General features: G+C 43.9%; 2 protein-coding genes and 1 long non-coding RNA gene across 7 annotated transcripts in view; 2 read left to right on the forward strand and 1 right to left on the reverse strand.

Annotated features, from left to right (window-relative positions):
* SMIM14 (small integral membrane protein 14) overlaps positions 1-14,701 on the reverse strand; it is a 35,394-nt gene extending 20,693 nt beyond the window's left edge. The window contains exons 1-2 of one of the 5 annotated variants that reach the window (XM_083630892.1): positions 14,049-14,701; positions 11,780-11,868 (exon numbers count right to left, since the gene is read on the reverse strand). The gene's annotated coding sequence lies outside the window, so the exon portion shown is untranslated. Of the gene's footprint in view, positions 1-8,641; positions 10,816-11,779; positions 11,869-13,990 lie in introns of those variants that run through there. The other 4 variants (XM_083630891.1, XM_083630893.1, XM_083630890.1 and 1 more) reach the window with 4 other exon arrangements.
* Positions 7-8,742, forward strand: LOC310770327. The gene is made up of 3 exons (XR_014552074.1): positions 7-5,020; positions 5,392-5,636; positions 6,343-8,742. It is a non-coding gene; the product is annotated as an uncharacterized lncRNA (long non-coding RNA).
* A 560-nt stretch (positions 14,702-15,261) lies between the features above and the next one.
* The window catches only part of UBE2K (ubiquitin conjugating enzyme E2 K), a 34,996-nt gene continuing 28,261 nt past the window's right edge, over positions 15,262-21,996 (forward strand). The window contains exon 1 of the mRNA XM_083630843.1: positions 15,262-15,788. Within this exon, the coding sequence (XP_083486969.1) occupies positions 15,726-15,788 (63 nt within the window). The 5' untranslated portion in view covers positions 15,262-15,725. The remainder of the gene's footprint in view (positions 15,789-21,996) is intronic.

The following is a 21,996-nucleotide window of genomic DNA, read 5'->3' on the forward strand; positions in this document are numbered from 1 at the left end:
AGGAAAAAGAAGGTGAAGTCCCACTGCAGAAGTCTGTTCTATTTCCACCAAGTCTGCATTGGATACAACCCTATATCTGTTTTATTTACTAATTGGTAAATAAAAGTATTAAGGGATGCGGGTGGCTCTGTGGGTTAAACCAGAGAGCCTAGGACTTGCCGATCAGAAGGTCGGTGGTTTGAATCCCCGCGACAGGTGAGCTCCCGTTGTTGTGTCCCTGCTCCTGCCAACCTAGCAGTTCAAAAGCACGTCAAAGTGCAAGTAGATAAATAGGTACCGCTCTGGCAGGAAGGTAAACGACGTTTCCGTGCGCTGCTCTGGTTCGTCAGAAGCAGCTTAGCCATGCTGGCCGCATGACCCGGAAGCTGTACGCCGGCTTCCTCGGCCAGTAAAGTGAGATGAGCGTCGCAACCCCAGAGTCAACCACAACTGGACCTAATGGTCAGGGGTCCCTTTACCTTTAAATACAGTATAATTGACTAAAAATACTAGTCTAGCAATTGTTAAGCTATGGGGTTCATTAAAAAATATTACGTAAGTAAATACTTCTTTGCACAGTGAAGTTTGTCATTTTTATGGGCCAATTCACAAAAACCTGTCAGACGAGTTGGTGGCATTTTGAGAAATGCCCAGTTCCACGTCTCACTATGACAATTTGCTCATTTTGAGTGGCTGCTGAAGCGTGCACAAATCTAAAGCTCCCACCACATTACCAGTAAATCACTGAAGTTTCAAATGCAAATGGACAATAACCAAGGCAAGCCCAGTATCCTATATATTTACTAGCTTGCACTGTGCAATCATAAATAGATTCCTAAATGCCATGTAAAAATGTGTGTGCAGCGGGAAAGACCCACACCGTTTGAGACATTTTCAGACTACATTTTAGCTGCTACTATCAAGCTGCCTCTTCTACCTTTATGAGGCAAATTTGAATACCTATAGCCAAAAAGATCATCTTGGTGTTCCATGTTTCACAGAGAAAAGTGAAAAGTGAAAGGTTGGATCCAGATTAAGTCAGCTGAATTTGGGTTTCCATTGAAATCAACTGGAAAAATTATGACCAAGTAAAACTAAATTAGAGCACTGATGGATTGGATCCAGATTAAGAGCTTTCTAGGACTTGCATCAACTATTCTTCCATGTCTTGTGGGAGTACAGTGGTACCTTGGGTTACATACGCTTCAGGTTACATATGCTTCAGGTTACAGACTCCGCTAACGCAGAAATAGTACCTCGGGTTAAGAACTTTGCTTCAGGATGAGAACAGAAATCGTGCGGCGGCGGCACGGCAGCAGTGGGAGGCCCCATTAGCTAAAGTGGTGCTTCAGGTTAAGAACGGTTTGAGGTTAAGAACGGACCTCCAGAACAAATTAAGTACGCAACCAGAGGTACCACTGTACTATAAGAATTATGAGACCCTAATCCAGAGGTAGGGGACCTCTGGCCTCACCTAGCTATCAAAATGACCTGCCAGAACTGGGGGGGGGGGGAGAGATAAGGATCTGGCCCGCCAGCTACAAGAGGTTCCTCACCCCTGCATTAACAAGTGATGTAATATGGGAGGGACCAAGTGAGAACCAACCTTTCAGGTAGCTGTAGGAGGGGCACATTTGACAGCCCAGTGCAACTATCCATAAACATGGATTTCCCAGGCCCAGCAGAAAACATTTTGCTTCTAGGGACAGAGCAACAAACGCCTCCCCTCACCACAACAGTACCCAAGGCTGGTCTTCACACAATGAGGCAGAAAATGGCTCCCCACTTTCATGACAGTAAAAACACAATTTAATGATGCACAAAATCGGTTGACTAATAATAATAATAAATTTTATTTATACCCCGCCCTCCCTGGCCAGAGCCTGGCTCAGGGCGGCTAACACCAATAAAATTTCAGTAAAAACATAGCAAGAAAAAAGAAAAAGAAAAAAACAACTTAAAATACAGGTTAAAATGCAATTTAAAAAGCAGCCTCATTTTAAAAGTCAAAACTGCAAGGGGAGGGAAACATAAGGGTCAGACTGAGTCCAAACCAAAGGCCAGGCAGAACAGCTCTGTCTTGCAGGCCCTGCGGAAAGATGTCAAGTCCCACAGGGCCCTAGTCTCTTGTGACAGAGTGTTCCACCAAGTCGGGGCCAGTACTGAAAAGGCCCTGGCCCTAGTTGAGACCAACCTAACCACCTTGTGACTTGGGACCTCCAAAATGTTGTCATTTGTGGACCTTAAGGTCCTCTGCGGGGCATACCAGGAGAGGCAGCCCCTTACGTATGTGGGTCCTAGGCCGCATAGAGCTTTAAAGGTCAAAACATCTTACTCTTTCCAATGGTAAGGCGAGCCCTACTACTGCAAACCCCACTTTGGGACGTCCATTGTCCAAGTTTGCTTCAGAGTGCCATCGGTACAACTGATTTGAAGTGCGTAGCCCACGTCTCAACTCCTTATGTTAGTCAGAACTCTTACTACTTTGATGGGTCTGAATCCCAACTTGTTTTGGAGCAATTAAGAAGAAGAGTTTGGCTTTGATATCCCGCTTTATCACTACCCGAAATAGTCTCACAGCTAACGTTCTCCTTTCCCTTCCTCCCCCACAACAAACACTCTGTGAGGTGAGGGAGGCTGAGAGACTTCAGAGAATTGTGACCGGCCCAAGGTCACCCAGCAGCTGCATGTGGAGGAGCGGAGACGCGAACCCGGTTCCACAGATTATGAGTCTACCGCTCTTAACCACTACACCACACTGGCTATGTTACATTCAGCCCAATCTTCAGAAAATATTTTAACATCAAATCATTTTTCAAAGTGTAGCGATACAATCATCTTCCCTGGTAGACTGCAATGTACAGAATTAACAGGCCAGTTCTAAATATGTGCAGGGTTATCATGCAAGTGCTTAGGATGGGACGTATCAGCAACGCAATGTACCAAAACACAATGTTCTGCCAGGACTGAAAACATAATTACACTAGTGCCGGCAAAAAGGCAAATTTGATGGGTGCTGTCCGGGTAAATAAGAAGCACTTGTTTTCCCCCAGACAACCATCATTATCAAGGAGACCAAGGATGTTCTCTGAATTCTGAGAAGTTCCGCTTGTAAGTGTGTGTGTATGTGTTCTGATCTAATGTGTAATCTCCTACATGTCAAAATATTTTAAAGCTCTTAAAAATGACAGACTGTCAATCCTATACATTTTGTGCTCAGAAGTAAGTTTCATTTAGGTCAGTGGGACTTAATACTCAAGCAAGTGTGTATAGGATTGCGGGCTAAATCTAAGGCACACCATCTGATCAAGTTTACTTTTACTTTACCACTTTTAACTCAGTGGCTATGTGAAGCACACAAAGAGGCATCATGCACAGAAAGGGGCTGTGAGATCCTTCTACTAGTCCTACCCTTGAGGTCATGAGGCTCCTCAGCCCTACCCCAGATTTTCTATACATGAAGGAGGCAGAGATGTTCAGAGATGTTCCAAATATTTTCATACTTCCTACCTTCATGGAACACTTTTCATATGGGCTAGTTTTCAGAGAATACCCTGACTGCCACAAAACTCCTGGACATTTCAGAGGATTCTGCAGCATGGTCTAGGGACCACAGTCCTATCAGTTGGGTACCAGGCCACTCTTCCCCAAACTGGTGCCCTTCGGCTCTCATCAGCTCCAGCCAACTGTCACAGATGATTGGATTTGTAACCCAAAAACAACTGGTGGGCACCCGCTTTGGAAGGCTAGCCTAGGCCCACTTGGATCTCACTCTTACTCCATATAAATTGAGAATCTTCCCTAAAATACACCCCAAAACATTGCAGGGGGCGTTTGAAAGTAGAAGGCAAACTTTCATTTGGGCAGTTTGTCTGCCACTACTGGTCTTCTTATTATGAAACCTCTTTGAAAACCACAAACACAGAACGTCACTGGTAGCCGCCACAAGTCACTAATGCAAAATACTAAAGCACTGACACCCTCTGCTGCTTTTTGCCTCTAAATATATATACGAAAGTAGGAAACGAGAAATTTTCGGTAAGAAAGAACATTTAACCTTAATTAAAAACAGTATGTTGTGGTTAAGAAAATGCAAATGCAGACAAGTGCATACTGAGCAGTATTACATAACATTTATATTTTTAATACCTTGCAAAATAAAAGTATGCCAAAATATATTTATGTCATGGTTGCAAATCTTAACATAGGCTGCTAAAACTCCACTAGGGTCAGTTCAGGACTGAAGTCCTAATGGGTTTTTTTATTCTAAACACTGCAGATAGAACAAAACACTTTGGGCTCTATTTTTTAATGAAAGTAAAGATAATGTGAAGTAGGCAACTCCTTACACTCATAACTCAGATTATGGATTCCTGGCTGGTTATATATCACAGGTTCATCTACAACAGAGATGGAGATTTGTGGTCCTCCAGATGTTGATGAAGTACCAGTCCTATCAGCCCCAACCAGCACAGTCAGGGACAATGCAAGTTGCAGTCAGGAAACATCTGAAAGGCCACAGCTCCCCCAGCCCAGATCTGCAAGTATGATGCAATGGATATTTCACAAGGAATAACGTCCACTTCCACTGGAAGCAAGATCCTATAGTTATTGCACTAGCACTTTATCAATGGTAAAATGATTTTACATTCACAACACCTGTACCAAATAAAGCCATTAAGGTGACTTAACTGTGTAGCTGAATTACAACTGCAAGCACAAGGCACAACAGTATTAATAATCTTAAAAAAGATAGGCATGAACACATCACCTTGCATCAGATGACAAGTGTCCCTTGCATGCTTCCATCCACCACTGGTGGTGTAGTGAAGAGGCATTTCCCGCCTGTCCTCCCTTCTGCTGTGGCCAACGCAACCGGCAGCTCTGTGGATGCAGTGGTGCCTGCCCCCCTCCACAAAGTCTTGCTGTTAAGGTGTGAAGATTGCTCTCAAATTCATTACCAGTTGGGAGTCAATAATGCTGACGGGATTTTTTTTTACCCTTTTTAGTGGATCTGGTTTGCATTTAAGAATGCATAAAGGTAAAGGTAAAGGTACACCTGCCCGTACGGGCCAGTCTTGACAGACCCTAGGGTTGTGTGCTCATCTCACTCTAGAGGCCGGGAGACAGCGCTGTCCGCAGACACTTCCGGGTCACGTGGCCAGCGTGCCGAAGCTGCTCTGGAGCCAGAGCAGCACACGGAAACTCCGTTTACCTTCTTACTAGTAAGCGGTCCCTATTTATCTACTTGCACCCGGGGGTGCTTTCGAACTGCTAGGTTGGCAGGCGCTGGGACTGAGCAACGGGAGCGCACCCTGCCGCGGGGATTCGAACTGCCGACCATACGATCGGCAAGTCCTAGGCGCTGAGGTTTTACCCACAGCACCACCCGCGTCCCTTAAGAATGCATAGTAATAGAGCAAACCTATTTCTTCCACTGCTGGGCCTTCTGGCCTTATTCCCTACCTCCAGTTATTGCAAATCAGTACAGTACAGTGGTACCTTGGGTTAAGTACTTAATTCGTTCCGGAGGTCCGTTTTAACCTGAAACTGTTCTTAACCTGAAGCACCACTTTAGCTAATGGGGCCTCCTGCTGCTGCCGTGCTGCCGCAGCGCGGTTTCTGTTCTCATCCTGAAGCAAAGTTCTTAACCCGAGGTACTATTTCTGGGTTAGCGGAGTCTGTAACCTGAAGCGTCTGTACCCCGAGGTACCACTGTACATGTGAAAAGGTTCCAGAGGTCTTGGTGAACCACTAGCTTAACATGAGTCAACAGAGTGATGCAACAACAAAAAAAGCTAATGCTATTCTAGGCTGCATCAACAGAAGTTGATAAGGGTCTTGCTCTTTTCTACCCTGGTCAGATCCCACCTGGAGTCCTGAGTCCAACCCCTGCAATGCATGACTGAACAGTTGGCCATCCACACAAAACCCTCAAGCTGTTTTTCAAGGCAGACTCCAGACCCTTGCTGGAAGCACCAACAGCTATGCCGTGTGGAAAATGTAACTTTCGCTGTAAGAGAGGAGACCAAGCATAAAGCACCATCTCTTCAACTACAATGGGTCTGGGTTAGAGGACCACGCTCCAAGCTTATAGATCCTCCTTGCAGACACAGCTGTGTGTCCCCGGCGCGTTTTCAGAATGAACTTTCCGAAAGAAATAATGCTCATAGTCAAGTCCTGGTAGAACACTCAGTACAGTGGTACCTCGGGTTAAGAACTTAATTCGTTCTGGAGGTCCGTTCTTAACCTGAAACTGTTCTTGACCTGAAGCACCACTTTAGCTAATGGGGCCTCCTGCTGCTGCCGTGCTGCCGCAGCGCGGTTTCTGTTCTCATCCTGAAGCAAAGTTCTTAACCCAAGGTACTATTTCTGGGTTAGCGGAGTCTGTAACCTGAAGCGCATGTAACCCGAGGTACCACTGTAATATAAACAAGAACCTAGCAAAAAGACAGTGTGTCCAGCCTGTCTGCTAACAAACTTATCTAGCAGAATAAAGAAAATCATTATGTTCCCAGATACTTTTTATTTTTTCATTTCTCCAAGCAGAGGCCACCCACTGATCCAAGGAGAGCAGGAGAGAGGAGCAACCAGAGGAGGACTCTCTAAATTACAAACAGGCCCATGAGTCCAAAAAGGGCTGGTGACCTGTCTAGCAGTTCAGGGTAATGTACGTGAGTTCAACCATTTTATCCTCAGAACCACCCTTAGATAAGGCTGAAAATAGGGACTGGCCAAAGGTGACTCAGTAAGCTTCACGGCTAAGGAAGAATCTGAACCCAGATCTTCCCAATCTTAGTTTGTGACCTAAGTTATTGAGACCAGGATAGCAGAAGAACGGCCTTCTTGGGATATTGTTATATGTCCCATGGTCCTAGGTTCTTCAAATTTTTATTTTCCCACTTTCTGTATGTTCTGTAAAACTTACTAAGTTTTATTTATTTTATTTTTTAAAAAGGACCACCCATATGAACTTGTGCAACCTTTAATTTAATTGACAGAGACCCTTCTGGCTGTTTATTTATTTACTTTTATTTAGTAACCTACATTTCCTCAAAGCAATGCACATGTAAAAAGTGTCAGACTGATCCTAATAATGATCTAATAAAGTCACTGGGTAAGGTGCAGGTCAGTGAAAGCCAGGAAATTGACATCATAATGGTAATTAAAATAAAATCATTAGTTAAGTACAGAGCATTCTGAAAAGCAAGAAAATTACAACACTAGGATGATAAACGTGCAACTCCACAACACCGTGAAAGCACACTCAGGAAAAGAGTCATACCTTTTTCAGGATATTTCAGAATACTCATTTCACACTTATAACATGACACAAGTACACTGTTGATGTTAAATAACAACTATCTTAGTTTTTGCCAATAGTCTGTCTGTAATTGCTGGATCCTCATCTTTTCTCCCTGCATAGGAAGTCTGAAGCCAGCATGTTTTAGTATTAAAGGTAAGCCCAATTAGCTAAATAATACCAAGTAATATGTTTAGGACTGAAGTCCTAACTTTTTTAAAAAAATAAGAATTAAAAGCATCCATGTTCAGTATTGGTTGGCATTACAGCGTCATCGCTAGCCTTCTCCCAAGGTTCTCTCTTGAGAATGTAATAGCTTCTGGGGCATCTGTTGTCTGTTCCAGGGATCCCTATTCCATTGTGAACAGAAAACATTTCTTTATAAAGATTAAGGAGGAAGCTGATGTTTTAACTCAAAGTCAACACAGTGTGACCTGGCTTATTAAAGAGCAAGAGAAAGAGAGGAATAATATAAAACTGATCCAGTTAATGTGCTGCTCAGTCCTATACTTGTTTACTCAGAAGCAAGTCCTATTGAGCTTAATGAAGTTTACTCCCACAAAAGTGCCCATGCTGACCTGGAAGTCAGTCACTTAACTCCGCATAGCTTGTGTAAACATGCGTAGGGTTTAGCTTACAAGGGTTTGAGGGCACCGCCTTTACTAAATTTTAACTGTTTTATTTGTTAAACAAATTTATAGACCGCTTCACGCCATAAAAGCCATCAGAGTGGTGGGTGTACCCAACTCGCAACCTAAACTTCTGCAGGCACTTGGAAATTTAACTTGCCTTGAGTTCAGCATCATGCATCTCGTAAGAAATATTAAAACGTTTATTCAGGAACAAAACCAAATCTGTATAAATCAGGTGTGCAGTTCTGCTCCGTTGCAAGACCAAAAACAAAAGCTTCGCCAGCCCCAGCGAGCAAACGGCTCTCCTTCTTTATCACAGCCGGCCTCTCACCAAAACAAAGTCGGTGGGGCTCCTTTGGCACAGGGAAGATCAGCAACAGGCTTTTTACACGGAGAGATCCGGTTTTAAATGACCCCCCCCCTCCCGCCAGGAAATCAGTGCAGGGCTTGCATATTTTGCGGGTTTAAAATACTTGCAAAGATCCAGAATAAGCAAAAGGCAGCAGTAGGGAACAAGGGGCAGTCTTTTCCCAGAAACTTTTTTGTTTTGCCTCCCATCCCCAAAGCAGAAGAGAGAACTGGGGTGGGAAACTTTTCCTTTTCCTTGCCTCCTTTCGCCTTCTTCCTCCATTAAAAGAAGGACAAGCCTGGGAGGGAGAAGAAGGGGAAAAAGAAAAAAAAAACAGCTTGAGGCTGGAATGCGGAGAGGCAGCCACAAACAACTCACCGGGTTTGCTCGGATCTGGAGAGCAAGAGGCGCAGCCCCAAGACGCCAGCCAGCGCAGCTGCGGAGCGGCTCTGCCTTTCGCCTGGTGTTTTGATTCCGTCGACCACGTCAGTCTAGCAGGCAGCGCTGCAAGACCCGGATCTGCCGGCTCGCAGGCAAGGGGAGGGCTTCTTCTGCACCCTCCCCTTGTCTCCCATGGGGATCGCGGTGGGCGGCGCGCAAAAGCGCACGGGCCGCACCCCTCGGCGGCGGCCCCAGAGGAAAGCGCTTGTCGCCGAATCGTGCGGCGGAAAACTAAGGCTGCGGTTTCACGTTAACCCTCCATTGACTTGTAGAGTCCGAAGGGACCCCCGGGGGGGTAATCTAGTCCACCCCCCCCCGCCATGCAGGAACCCACAACCCTGAGATTAAGTGGCTCTCGCTCGCGCTCTCTCTCTCTCTATATATATATATTTATATATATATTTGGCTTTTCAAATTAAAGTTTTGTAATCACATATCCAACATACAACATAAAAACAAGATTCCAAAAAATCTCCTGGACTTCCTTAGTCCCCTTTGTGGGTCCTATTGTTAGTCATTCCCTCCTGCAACTTTTATAATCCGATCTTTTGCATCTCCATTGTATCCAAAATTCACCATTAAACTACAAGTGTTAATCCAATCCTACTAACGATTTTAACTGTTTACTGTGGTTTTTAAGATAAACAATAAAATATCCCCATTCTTTATTAAGGTTTTGGTCTTACTGACTTCTGATTCTTGCAGTCTTTTTTGCCAGAGATGGAAAGAAGATAAAGTCCTGACCAGAGAAGAATGGCAGATTAAGTGGATGGGATTATGCTGAAATGGCAAAAAAGGCACAATAGCAATTTTTAAAGAGGTGTGTAAGTCCCTTAGAATGAATATGACTTTACAAATGAGAAAAGAACTTTGAATCAATAACTTGGTCTTGATAAGATAGTAATGTTTTCTGCTAAATCATAAATGGATTTAGGTTAGCACTTCATTTTCTGGTAACTTCCAGATTGGATTATGGTAACACAGTCTACATGGGTCTGTTCTTGAAGACCACGCAGAAGCTCAACTGGTCCAAAAACAGCATGCAGATTCCCCACTGGGGTTCCTTTTAGAACCACAGAGCCTAGGACTTGCAGATCAGAAGGTTGGCGGTTCAAATCCCCGAGACGGGGTGAGCTCCTGTTGTTCGGTCCCTGCTCCTGCCAACCTAGCAGTTCGAAAGTACGCCAAAAAGTGCAAGTAGATAAATAGGTACTGCTCTGGCGGGAAGGTAAACGGCATTTCCGTGTGCTGCTCTGGTTCGCCAGAAGCGGCTTAGTCATGCTGGCCACATGACCCGGAAGCTGTACGTCGGCTCCGTTGGCCAATAAAGCGAGATGAGTGCCGCAACCCCAGAGTCGGCCACAACTGGACCTAATGGTCAGGGGTCCCTTTACCTTTTAACCCACTGTCTAAAACAGGGGCATGGTTGCCGGTTCATTTCCAGGCTCAATTCAATGTGCTCTTGTTTGTGTTTATAGCCCTAAATAGCTAAAGTCCCAAATATATGAAACACTGCCTCCTTTCCTACTGTCTTGAACGTTAAGATCAGTAGAGGGGCCCTCTTGGTAGTTCCATCACTCTTGGAAGTTTGGGGGTGCTGGCGACCCTTAACTATGGAATTCCCAGCAGAATGGAAGTTGTAATCCAGCAACATCTCCAACTCTTCTCTGAATTTAGTATTTTGCCAAGTTAAAATGTATTATTGTTTGTTGGCACAGCTGATGGGAAGAGAATGGAGGCCCTCTGTTATTGACCAGGGGACCAAAGGACACTAGGGTGCTGTATCCCCTGCCCTCCCAGAAAGAAGACAATGGCAAGGTGAAGACCAGCCTAGTCCCATCCATTGGCCAGAGAAGGGGCGCCTGCTTCCCTTCCTGCTGCAAGAAAGTATGGGAGGAAAACCTAGTTAATGTGACCTGAAGTCTACATCATGGCATTATAATTTAAAAATTATTGTTTAATGGACAAATGGACAGAGGGGAGCCATTAAGAAAATTAACATCATGGGAGAGGGCATAGAAATGCTCAATATAAGATATATACAATGGTACCTTGGTTTTCAAATGTAATCCGTTCCGGCTTCCAAAATGTTCGAAAACCAAGGCGCAGAGGCGGTCTGCAATTTCAATGGAGAAAAAATTAAAAAACGCAGTGTAAGCCGTTCAACTTCCAATGCATGTTCAAAAACAGAAGCAAGGGTTTTTGGCATTCAAAAACTGAGGTACCACTGTATTTCAAAAAACTGGTGCTGCCCAGTTGTGAAATTCCCTCCCCATACAAATTCACCTGGTGCCATCATTACTATTATCTTTTAGGTATCTGGCAAAGTCACCCTGTTTTCCCATGCATTATTTTATTTCTGCTGCAACTGATACTTAAAAAAAAATCACTAAAAAAACAACAACCACTATTTGTTTAGCAGGAGAGAGAAAATGCATACCGTATTTTTCGCCCTATGACACACTTTTTCCCCTCCAAAAATGAAGGGGAAATGTGTGTGCGTCCTATGGGGTGAATGCAGGCTTCAGGAAGCTATCCGCAAGCCTTGGGAGCCCGCAGGAGTTCCCACCGGGCTCCCTAGGCTTGCGGATAGCAGCCTGCATCCCGAAACCCGGGGCGCGCTCAGCTGAGCGCGCCCCGGGCTTCACGCAGCTCTCCGCAAGCCGTGGGAGCCCTCCCATGGCTTGCAGAGAGCTGCCTGCATCCTGAAGCCAGGATATCCACAAGCCTGGGGAGACCGGCACGACTTCCCGCCGGGCTCCCTAGGCTTGCGGATAGCAGCCTGTTCTGGGGGCTGGGGTCGGGAGAAATATTTTTTTTTTATTTATTCCCCCCCCCCCAAAAAAAAACCTAGGTGAGCCCTATGGGCCGGTGCGCCCTATGGGGCGAAAAATACGGTAATATCGAAAATTACCAAATCTAGGATTGGTCATTGGCATTGTAAATTCAAAGCCTGAAACCTGCTGAGGCTTGCAAATTGTCATCTGGTTAATACCCTGGCTTTAATATTTAATACAGTTAAATAACACTTTCAATTTGCTCTAGGAAAAAAATCTGAAGAGGGGGAAGTCTTACTGTGAATATTCCTTACTGAAGTTGCTTAGTCAATGGCAGATTTGACATATTCCATCCTGCAGAGGGCACTGTAACACCAACTTTTCAACCTGTGCACAGAGAAACAAGTAACATTTATAAAGCAAGCTACATATATCAAGGGATAAGGAAAGAGGCAGGGAAATTGAGAGGTGGTATTGTCTGAAATGTGAGGTCACGCTAATGTGCTTATTTCTGCAATTTAACCAGAGTTCTGTAACTAGGTAGCAAAAGCAGTTCATACTAACATGTTTCATTGTAAGCAGATCCACAAATGCTATAAGAATTACGACATATTTTGAATATTGTATCTAAGTGATTAGTCTAAGAATGTGCATATTTTCCATTTATCTCTCATCAGTAACTCAATTTTAACAGGATCATTCTTTTTAAAACTGAGTAATCATAGGTCAAAAACTCTTTAACCCTCCCTTCTCCAGTATTAGTTGCAAGCAGGGTAGAAAGGGGAAGCAATGTGAGCGAACTAAACAAGATATTTAAAGGGTCTAACAGCCTATATTGCTCACACTTCCCTGTGCTGCATGATTCTGTGATTTTAATACTCTGCTGGGAGGCTCTCTCTTGCTGGAGAGTGTGATTAGCCCCATACTTTGGATCTAGGGATCCAGCCAGTTCTTTTATTAATTACCTCACACGGGTAATCTTCTATATTTATTATTATTTTCCTTCCCACAGGTAAAACAATGATTCTGTAGCTTTTAAGAGTCTTAAGATGGAACATGGGAGGTGGTAGCATACATTCAAATAAGGATCTGAATATGGTGTACAGTTTTCAGGTTGCATCAATGCCCTTTACAGCTTTTATTCAGCTACTTTCCCTGGAGCCTGCATTTTGCCATATGGCCTCATATCTGACTTATGCTGCAGTCCTAAAAGCACTATCTATGGAGTAAGCACCATAGTGTTATTTTTCAGTAAACATGCAATAGCATTGCATTTGTATTGCTCCATCTCTCCTCTCTAGTGTCCCCATGTCCAGGTTACTTTCTGTTGTAATACAGTTACTGCCTCACACTTGTGTGCATGAAATGGTTAACCTGAGTCCTGAGCTCAAGTTGCCGGAGTGGGTGTATATTAGCAGGCTCTCAGCAGCTCCTGCTCCTTCTCAGTCTTTTCTTTTTGTACAAGCAAAGGAGCCATGTGGCCTGACTCCCAACTCAGCAAATGGTACAAGTGAACTGAACCTCTCCCAAAGGGAGATTTTAAAGACTGCATCTTTGCTAACCCAAAGACTGCATTATCCTTTTCGTAAGGAAACCAAGTTCTTTTGTTTTTTTAGACTCTTAGGTATTAAGTGATTAATAAATCAAATAGATAAGTAATAATAACAGACTGGAACTCCTCAGAAGGCCGTCCAGCTGTAGCCACTGCTCTGAAGTACAAAATATTTCTCTCTTCAGCATCCCATGTCCAATGGCCCCAATATTATTGTAATTAATACGTATATTACAGGTCCCAGGGTGGGCTACAACAATTTGAAAGTCAGATGAAGACCTGTTTGTACAGTCACAAGAATAGGGTGGACTCTGAAAGTGCACATCTCAGGTGTCAAAAGGCATTGTAAAGAGAGGCTTCTTCAGGATTCTCCAAAAGTTGTATAGTGAAGAAACCAGACACACCTCTATGGGGAGGGAATTTCACAACTTAGGGGCTGCTGCAGAGAAAGGCATATTCTGGGCTGCTGCCACCACAAACTTGTGAAAGAAATTGCTACTACCCCAGTGCCCCTTCTGCTGATCTGGGAGGGTCTGTGGGGAAGGAGGCATTCTTTCATTTCTAATTTTTGACGTCCCACATGCAAACAAATATCTTTAATACGGTCAGTGACCAGGAAGCAATGTATAAAAATATGACATTAAAAGTAGAATTGTGCTACAAATAACAGTATAAATATGGCCAATTCACAGAATTGGTGCTTATATTTATGACCAGGTTTCGACTTTTAAAGTTTTAAAAATTCAATTCAGGTGTCACTACTGTTATCGTTCCTTCGATGTTTACAATTTGAACTCCGTTGTTGACATCATTGCTCGTCTTATTCTTGTTGCAATGTAACAGTACTTTGCCACGGACCTGTTAATTTCGGGCTCTTTGTCATGCCAGAAGAGCTGTGTACATGGAACACGCTTCATGCTGAATGCTATTGACATTCTGGGGAGTGGAAATGCTTACAAAATGCTGTACTGCCTCCACAGTGCGGCAGCTCGACTCTGCGTCCTACCGCACTCACATCCTGGTGCCCCATTTTGGAAAGCGTCCCCTGAGCAATTCTGCCGTCTCCCGTACACCTCAGACCTCTCCATGTGGAGTGTCCAAAACGGAGACCTTTCCCATCAATCTGCGGCGACTTGAAGGCCTGAAAAGTTGCCCAAGGAGAACTGCACGACTTTGAGAAGCCATCTTCCCTGTCTTGGGAAGGCATTGATGTTTCATTATGTTTTCAGATATGCTGTAAGCCGCCAAGAATGGCTGGGGAAACCCAGTCAGATGGGCGGGGTACAAATAATAAAATGATGATGATTATAAATTAAAACGAAAGGTGGACAATGTGTTATGTACAATCCACCCGCCACACAGGCTGGTGCGTGCAAAGGCTGCGTTTGTGTGAAGGAGCAGGTAGGCGTGGTGTGATACCTCATACGATGGGTGTGATTTCATCACAAGGGCCTTAGCTCTGCCCTGAAACAACAATGGGATATCAGCTTTGCCCAAGGCATGACGGAGGGAAAGAAAGACAAAACATCTTACATGGACAGGAAGAAACACCTCGGACAGAATAATTGCCACACACAGGAAGAACAAGGATATAGTTTGAGTTCCTCCCTTGTAACTTTATAAATCATTTAAGGTGTCAACATGAATAGAAGTTATTAATAATGCAGCTGTTGTATAAGGGATTATTATTATTATGATGCTGTGGAAATTAATAAGATTTTGGAACGCAGAAATAAATCAAATAATCCAGCCATCAATTCTAGCACCTTCTCTAAATTATATAATTCAGCATTTGAACGATTGGTATTAATAATTGTATTATAAATTGGTATTGTTATAATGGGGCTCTTAATTGGATTGTAACTGAAAAGTAATAAAATTATCATTAAAAAAGCTCTGCCCTACTCCCTCACCCTTCCTATTATTATTATTATTATTATTATTATTATTATTATTATTATTATTATTATTTTATTTGTACCCTGCCCATCTGGCTAGTTTTCCCCAGCTGCTCTGGGCGGCTTACAGCACGTGTATTATTATCTAAAAACATCCTAAGAAATCGATGCCTTCCCAAGACGGGGAAGTTGTGTAGCTCTCCCGTCTCAGGCTCTGAAGGGAAGGCCGTCGCGCAAGGAAAAGGCGCCACCACCGAGAAGGCCTCGCCTCCGCTCCAGAGCTCCACATTCACACGTACGGACCTACGTACACCACACACCCACCCACACCCACAGAGAAAAGGCGGTTCTGCCTCATAGTCAGTGACGGCCAAGGGCGGAGGTCGCCGACGACCCCTCCTGAGGCGAGGTGGGCGAAGGCCTCCCCTCTCCCTGAGGGGCGAAACCACCGTCTGACAGGAGAACCTCTCCTCCACTTTTTCTCCTCTCATTTTGCCTCCCCCTTCTCCACACTTTTCGCGGGGGCCCGAAGCAGCGGCTCTCCCCCCCCCCGCCCTTTCCTATTCCCCTCCCCTCTCCATTTTCCTTTCTCTGACGGAGAGGAAAGGGCAGGCTGCCGGGTGGCGGCGGCGGCCAACGCGCATGCTCGGCGCCGGCGCCATTTTGGAAGGGCCGGGAGATTAACCCGCGGGAGCAGCGGTGGCGGCGGCGGGTGGAGGAGCTCGGCCCGGCTCGGCGGCGGCGGCGGCGGCGGCAGCCTGGGGTTGGGCGGGTCGTCGGACCCCTCCGAGGACATGGCCAACATCGCGGTGCAGAGGATCAAGCGGGAGTTCAAGGAGGTGCTGAAGAGCGAGGAGGTCAGCCTTTCCCTCCCTTGTCGCCGTCCTCGGTCGTGGCGTTTATTGGGGGTGGGGGAGAGATTTGGGAGGCTACATCCCTTTCGGTTTTCCTTCCCTCGCCTCCGTTTTTCTTTCTCTCTGGGGTCTCGGGGAAGCAGCGATGTTGCCTCGTTTCCTCGGGCAACGTTCATTTCCCATGGGGGGGGGGAAAGGAAATTTCTGGGGAGGGGAGGGGGTCCCCCAGTGGGGAGTGACCCCCATCTGAGGGGAATGGGGTTGGGATGGGGGAAGGAAGAAATGATGAGAAAGGGGGAAGGGGATCAAGCTAGGCCTGCCAGCTCCATCTGATCCTGTCTGGTGCCCGTGTAGGCCCACCCAAGAGGCCCAGAGTCACGCCTGAATTTGTAGCGTGTTAACCACCATACGTGTGAATCTGCCCCTTTCGGGGGGTGGGGAATGCACGTCACTGCCCTCCTCAAGCTGTGCTTTTGCTGCTCTCAAATGTCAACATGCTCTCTCCAGCTTGTGCTGGGGGTGAAATAAGTAGCACACACCACTTCCCTGGCTCAGATGCTGGCCCATGTAATAATAAAAATAATAATAATTTATACCCTGCCCATCTGGTTGGGGTTCCCCAGCTGCTCTGGGCAGCTCCCAACAGAATATTAAAACACAATAAAACATCAAACATTAACAGCTTCCCCTAAACAGGGCTGCCTTCAGATGTCTTCTAAAAGTAGCAACCCTGCCACTGGTCTCCAGCTCAGTCCCACAGCTATCCTGCCACCCTTGTCTTCTGCTTTCTGGTAAAACTGACCAGGCTGGAGAAAAGTCAAAAGCCTTGTTATGGTTACCAGCGCAGGTATGGATGCGATGGTTGAATTTCCCCCCAGCATTTTGTCAAACCCATCAGTGCTTTCCGCTGTCACTTTTTTTTTTGGCTGGAAAGTAGAGGAGGAAGACAGGGGGATGAAATTTGGGACTGTGAAACTGGCAGTGCTTCCCCTCGCACTTCCCCATTTGTGTGTGTAGCCATTAAGAAATCTGGAAACTCTGTGGGGGGAATGGTGGCTCAAAGAGCAATAAATCGTGGGCGCATTGCATCGGTTCACAGGTGATGAAAGGTTGAAATGCGGTTGTAACCTGTATGACCATCAGTTGACTAACATAAGATTGCCTCAGTGCATGGAATACTTCGTTTATTCCTTTCACATGTACATAGTGGAGGAGAACATCCAAAGTGCTTTTAATTGGTTTGTATGGTGTCATACTGTTAATAGGAAGAATATGAATCTATTGGTGGTGTAAACTGGTATGCTATTTGTTATTAGCGTAACTGAGTATAAAAAATATCTATGGGATGAGAAACGATATGGCAGAGATAAAAGGTGGAGGATGCATAGTAACATATTTGCTTTTGAAAACCAACCTCTTAAGAAAAAGTGTGAACTGTAGTTGCAGACTTTGAGGACATAAAAATGTGTAGTGACCCTTTGCTGCATCCTTCTAGTGTGATTATCGCACACACACACACACACACACACACACAGAGAGAGAGAGAGAGAGAGAGTGAGTGTGAGTGTAGGCCACATCCTAACATCTAGTTGGTGTATTTCCACTCCTGGGATGGAATCGGCTGGTCTTAAGCAGTTGTAAGTGATTTTTAAACCTCCCCTGCTGGCAAAAGTTAAACCAAGGGAAGTCATACTGATGTAGAGGACATAAAGAGGGCATGCTAAGGGCGGGGGATGGGTTTGGGAAGAGGGGCAAACAAAGTTAGCTCTGCATCCTAACTCTCTTCATTTATTGGTCTTGTCCACAGAGCTCCATGTAACTTGCACCAACAAAAAACCAAGTGTAACTAAACATTTCAGAGGAATTCATGGGCAGAAAATTCAAGTTTACACTACCTGCCCAAACCTGGCCACACACACCCTGCCTAGAAACAAGATGAAGCTGAACTTACACAGGAGATATGCTGACATAACTTCCTGGTTAAGATAGGTTTGACATACTGTCTTGTATGACATACTGTTGCCATCTTGAAAATGTTAGTTAAGAGCAACTCCAACTGATTTTTTAGTATGATTGAGGACCATTTCACACATTATGAGAGGCAAACCTAGACTTGCCATGTATTTAAAAAAAAGATGCCGAATTAATCCCAGCATCATAATCAGTGTACTTATATATATACATGTTTGCACATTTATTATATTTACACTTAAAATATTTTAGTTGTAAATCTTTTTAGGTATCTATCTACATATCATTATATATCTATAGATATATAATTGTTTTCATGTGTGAGGGTAGCAGTGACAGCATACAGAAACAAAAATATCAATCTATTTTAGTAGACTGTTTTAAGTAGATATTTACTTCACTCTAATGCCAAAAGTTGTGGACACACATGTTCCTGATTCTGGCTGCATCATGTCCACAGCTTTCCCTGCATGCTTCCTGTGCTAACAAAATAAATGCTCACACAGCAGTTCAGATTCATGTATTTTCCCTTCAGATTGTCAACTCTAGATAGGAACCTTGTCCTCATTTCCAAGCAGTTGTGCATTGAGGAGCAAGTTTGATATTAGTGATCTGTTGATGTTATATAATAGGCAGTGCTATAAGTATATTGCCTGTCAGTGAGTTGTATCCAAAAGCTCTCTTATGCTGTACAGTACTACAAATAATAATGAATTGAAATCTTTCAGTGTTGGTATGATTGATAATATTTGAAGAAAACGAGGGTTTTGGTTTAAATCTGTGTCTTGTCCTTCAAAGGAGCTCAGGGTGATGTACATGGGTGTATTGCAATATCTTCACAACAGCCCTGTGTAGTAGGTTAAGCAGAACAATAAGCGCTAACCTGAGGCTGTCTCATTTGCTTTATGAGTGAATGGGAATATCTGACATTAGTCATATTGGGAGTTAGACCCATTGAAACCAATGGATTTGGGTAACTTAAGTTCATTGATTTCAGTGTGTCTGCTCCAAATATCACCTAGATTTTTTTCCTTGTCCAACTTCAGTTCTTTATTCATTACCCCACACTTCAGTCCAGACCATGTGCTAGTTTTATAATTGTTATCATAACTAATTCTGCCCTTCCTCAACACCCAGTATTGTGAAGATGTTACCAAAATGGGTTCAGACTACCATACTGTCCCTATTCTTTTATTTGTGGTGATTAGATATTGTAGTCCTAAAAATTAGTAATCCGTAGTTATCATTCTGAAAAATGGTCAAATATTTCACACTAAGAAAACCAAGATGATGGCAACTTTGAGGATATATAAGAAATTATCTCTTGTAGGTCTTGGTGTTGATTATTTCAAATAAACTGGGAATACACTAATGCTTTAAAACTAGCCTAGAAAATCTGAAGGACCGCTTTTGCAGCTGTTTTGCACATGGAGCTCCAATTAATTTTATTCTAAGCTTACCTGTGAGGCAATTGCAAAATGCATGCATATGCAACAGCATGTCTTCATATCTAGAATTGTATCCAGTTGGTGTCCAGGAACAGATCAAGGTGATCTTCAGCATTTTTCTCCCTCCATGCTGTTCTAAAGGGTCTCACAACCCTTTGGAAGCAGAAATGAAGCAAGGAAAGGAATTACTGAAGATTGCCTCAATCCCTGTTGTTCTGAATGAAAGAAGTTTCTGTCAGCATAGGACCACCATTTGTATACAACCCCTTAAGAACATTTTAGCTCCTTTCCACAGTAAGTTTCCACTTGCACAGGGCATACATGAACTGTAACATTTAAATTATATAAATGGTTTGGTGGGTATCCAAAGTGGCTGGAAAATCAGGAGTGCTGGTAAATGGACTGACTGGTTTACTAAATGTAATACAATTCATACTGATTTTGGCAAGAATGTGTAATATCTGCCCTTGTTTTATATAGAGAATGAAAAACTCAATTTTTATGATGAGTTTGGTTAGCTGGTTTTTTGTTTTAAAAAAAGCTTAAGGTATTTTTTTAAAATGTAAAACCTATCACATCTTTCCACTAATACTGGGGGCCCCTCCATGATGGCTTAAATTTATGCTTAAAAACATAATATATTGCAATTAAAAACAAAAAGACAAAACAGCCAGTATAATAGAAACTTATTTATGGATTTAAAAAAAAACAAATCTGAAAACCTTGTGCAAATAAAACATTTGTAATTTTTACCCCAAAGAAAGCAGAACAGGCACCTAACAAACCTAAGTAGGGTGTCCCAAAATTGGGTTCCATAGCTATCCAGCTTCTCTCTGGCAGAAGGAACACCTGATGCAGAGCCTTAAATGAAGATTTTAACACAAAAGGAGTTCATATGGGAGCAGGTATTTATTTGAAATTGTTATCCTGCTGTTCAGTAAAAAAAGAAAAAGGCTGCCATACTGACTTTTAAAGATCAATAAAAACAAGGCATTACCTCCCTTCATGCTTAAAAGTCCAAAAGACATGAAGCAAAATGAAAATGAATTGGGAGGGAGGAGGAAATAAGCAAACTCAGGTACCCGTTCTTAGTTACAGGTTCTTGTAATGTCCAGATGGGATGGAAAAAGTTCATCCCTGAGCCAAATGCTGCTCTCCCAGCTGCCCTGATGGAAGTGTTCCCCAACCCCATCTTCCCTCTCTTGCTATAGTCTGATGTAATAGTTGCTGCCAGGTGACAGGAGGAAAAAGTGTGACTCAGCAGAGCAGAAGGGGATCCTGCCGCTCTTCTCCTCTGTCAAGTGACAGTTGGTGAACGGACCATATTAGTTTGTTCTGTTTTCCTGTTGGATGAGTTTCAGAGCAGGTACAGAGTTTCTTGCAGAAGAGAGCTTGCAAAAGAGAGCATCCTTGGACTCCTGATCAAAGCTTCCATCTGGCACTGCTGAAAATGGTTTGGGATCAGGGTGGTTGGGGTCTGAAGGTCGAAAGAAGAAGTTTGAATTGTAACTGGAAACAAACTGTCAGTATGGATATTTAAGCATTCTGTAGATTCTAGTTAATAACGGTGACTACATTTCTGAACTAGTTGAAACTTCTGAATGCTCATCATAATCAGCCCCATGCAAAATTCCCTCCAGTAGTCTAAACTGGACATTACTAAAGCATGGATAACTGACAAGATTTGCATTTTTTAAGGACTGATTGCAGCTGTTGCACAACCAACAGTGAAAGCTGCTTCAGACCACCAATTTTACTGCAAGGCCAGACCTAATAGTGACCCAAGTGAATTTCATGGGGGAGGTGAGAGGAAATTGTTGTTGTTGTTTAGTCGTTTAGTTGTGTCCGACTCTTCGTGACCCCATGGACCAGAGCACGCCAGGCACTCCTGTCTTCCACTGCCTCCCACAGTTTGGTCAAACTCATGCTGGTAGCTTCGACAACACTGTCCAACCATCTACGAGCGTCCTCTGTCGTTCCCTTCTCCTTGTGTCTTTCCCAACATCAGGGTCTTTTCCAGGGAGTCTTCTCTTTTCATGAGGTGGCCAAAGTATTGGAGCCTCAGCATATCCAAAACTGGCTGAATACCCAACTCCCTGATCAGCTTTACTGTCTATTAACAAACGCTTTTTATTTTGTCTAGGTAATAGATATCTGATTCTTTGGTACAAAGTTTGACTAAAGAAACAGCTAGGTGTCGTTGTTTTTATATTGATGGTGCTATACCATATCCCCAGACGCAGCAATTTCATGTAGATGGGGAATAGTGTGGGACAAGGATGGGAATCTGTGGCATTCCATAGCAAAGACGTCATTAGGTGGGGCAGAAATACCCAGTGTTAGAAAGCTAGGAGCTACATAGCACCTTAAACCTAGGTTATCGGCGCTGCAACAGAATGTATAGGCGTGCTTTTTTATAGCAAGAATACAAACCTGAAAATGAATGAACTGCAGCTAAAATATTATGTTCATTTTTCACATGGTCTAGACCTTCCCCTGCCCCGCCCCCCTAATATTCATAAGAGGGTCTCGTCTCCAGTCTTCAGAGAGTAGCTGGAAGTGGGGAGGCAGAAAAAGATCCTCCTTTCCTTCCACTTTGCAGTTTTAATCTGAAATCTTAGGCACAGTACTGCTCCCAAAGCTCAGAAACTGCTTGCACTAATGAAATTCTGTTGCAAAATGCACCTAGGACAAAGAGAGTTTCGAACACTGGAAATACCTCATACCTACTTCTTGAATCAGTGCACCAGAGCACCTAAATTTTTTTAGCACAAAGTGGAATTAGTTGAATG

This window comes from Podarcis filfolensis (genome assembly GCF_964270895.1).
Source record: "Podarcis filfolensis genome assembly, chromosome: 9".
NCBI classification, from domain to species: domain Eukaryota; kingdom Metazoa; phylum Chordata; class Lepidosauria; order Squamata; family Lacertidae; genus Podarcis; species Podarcis filfolensis.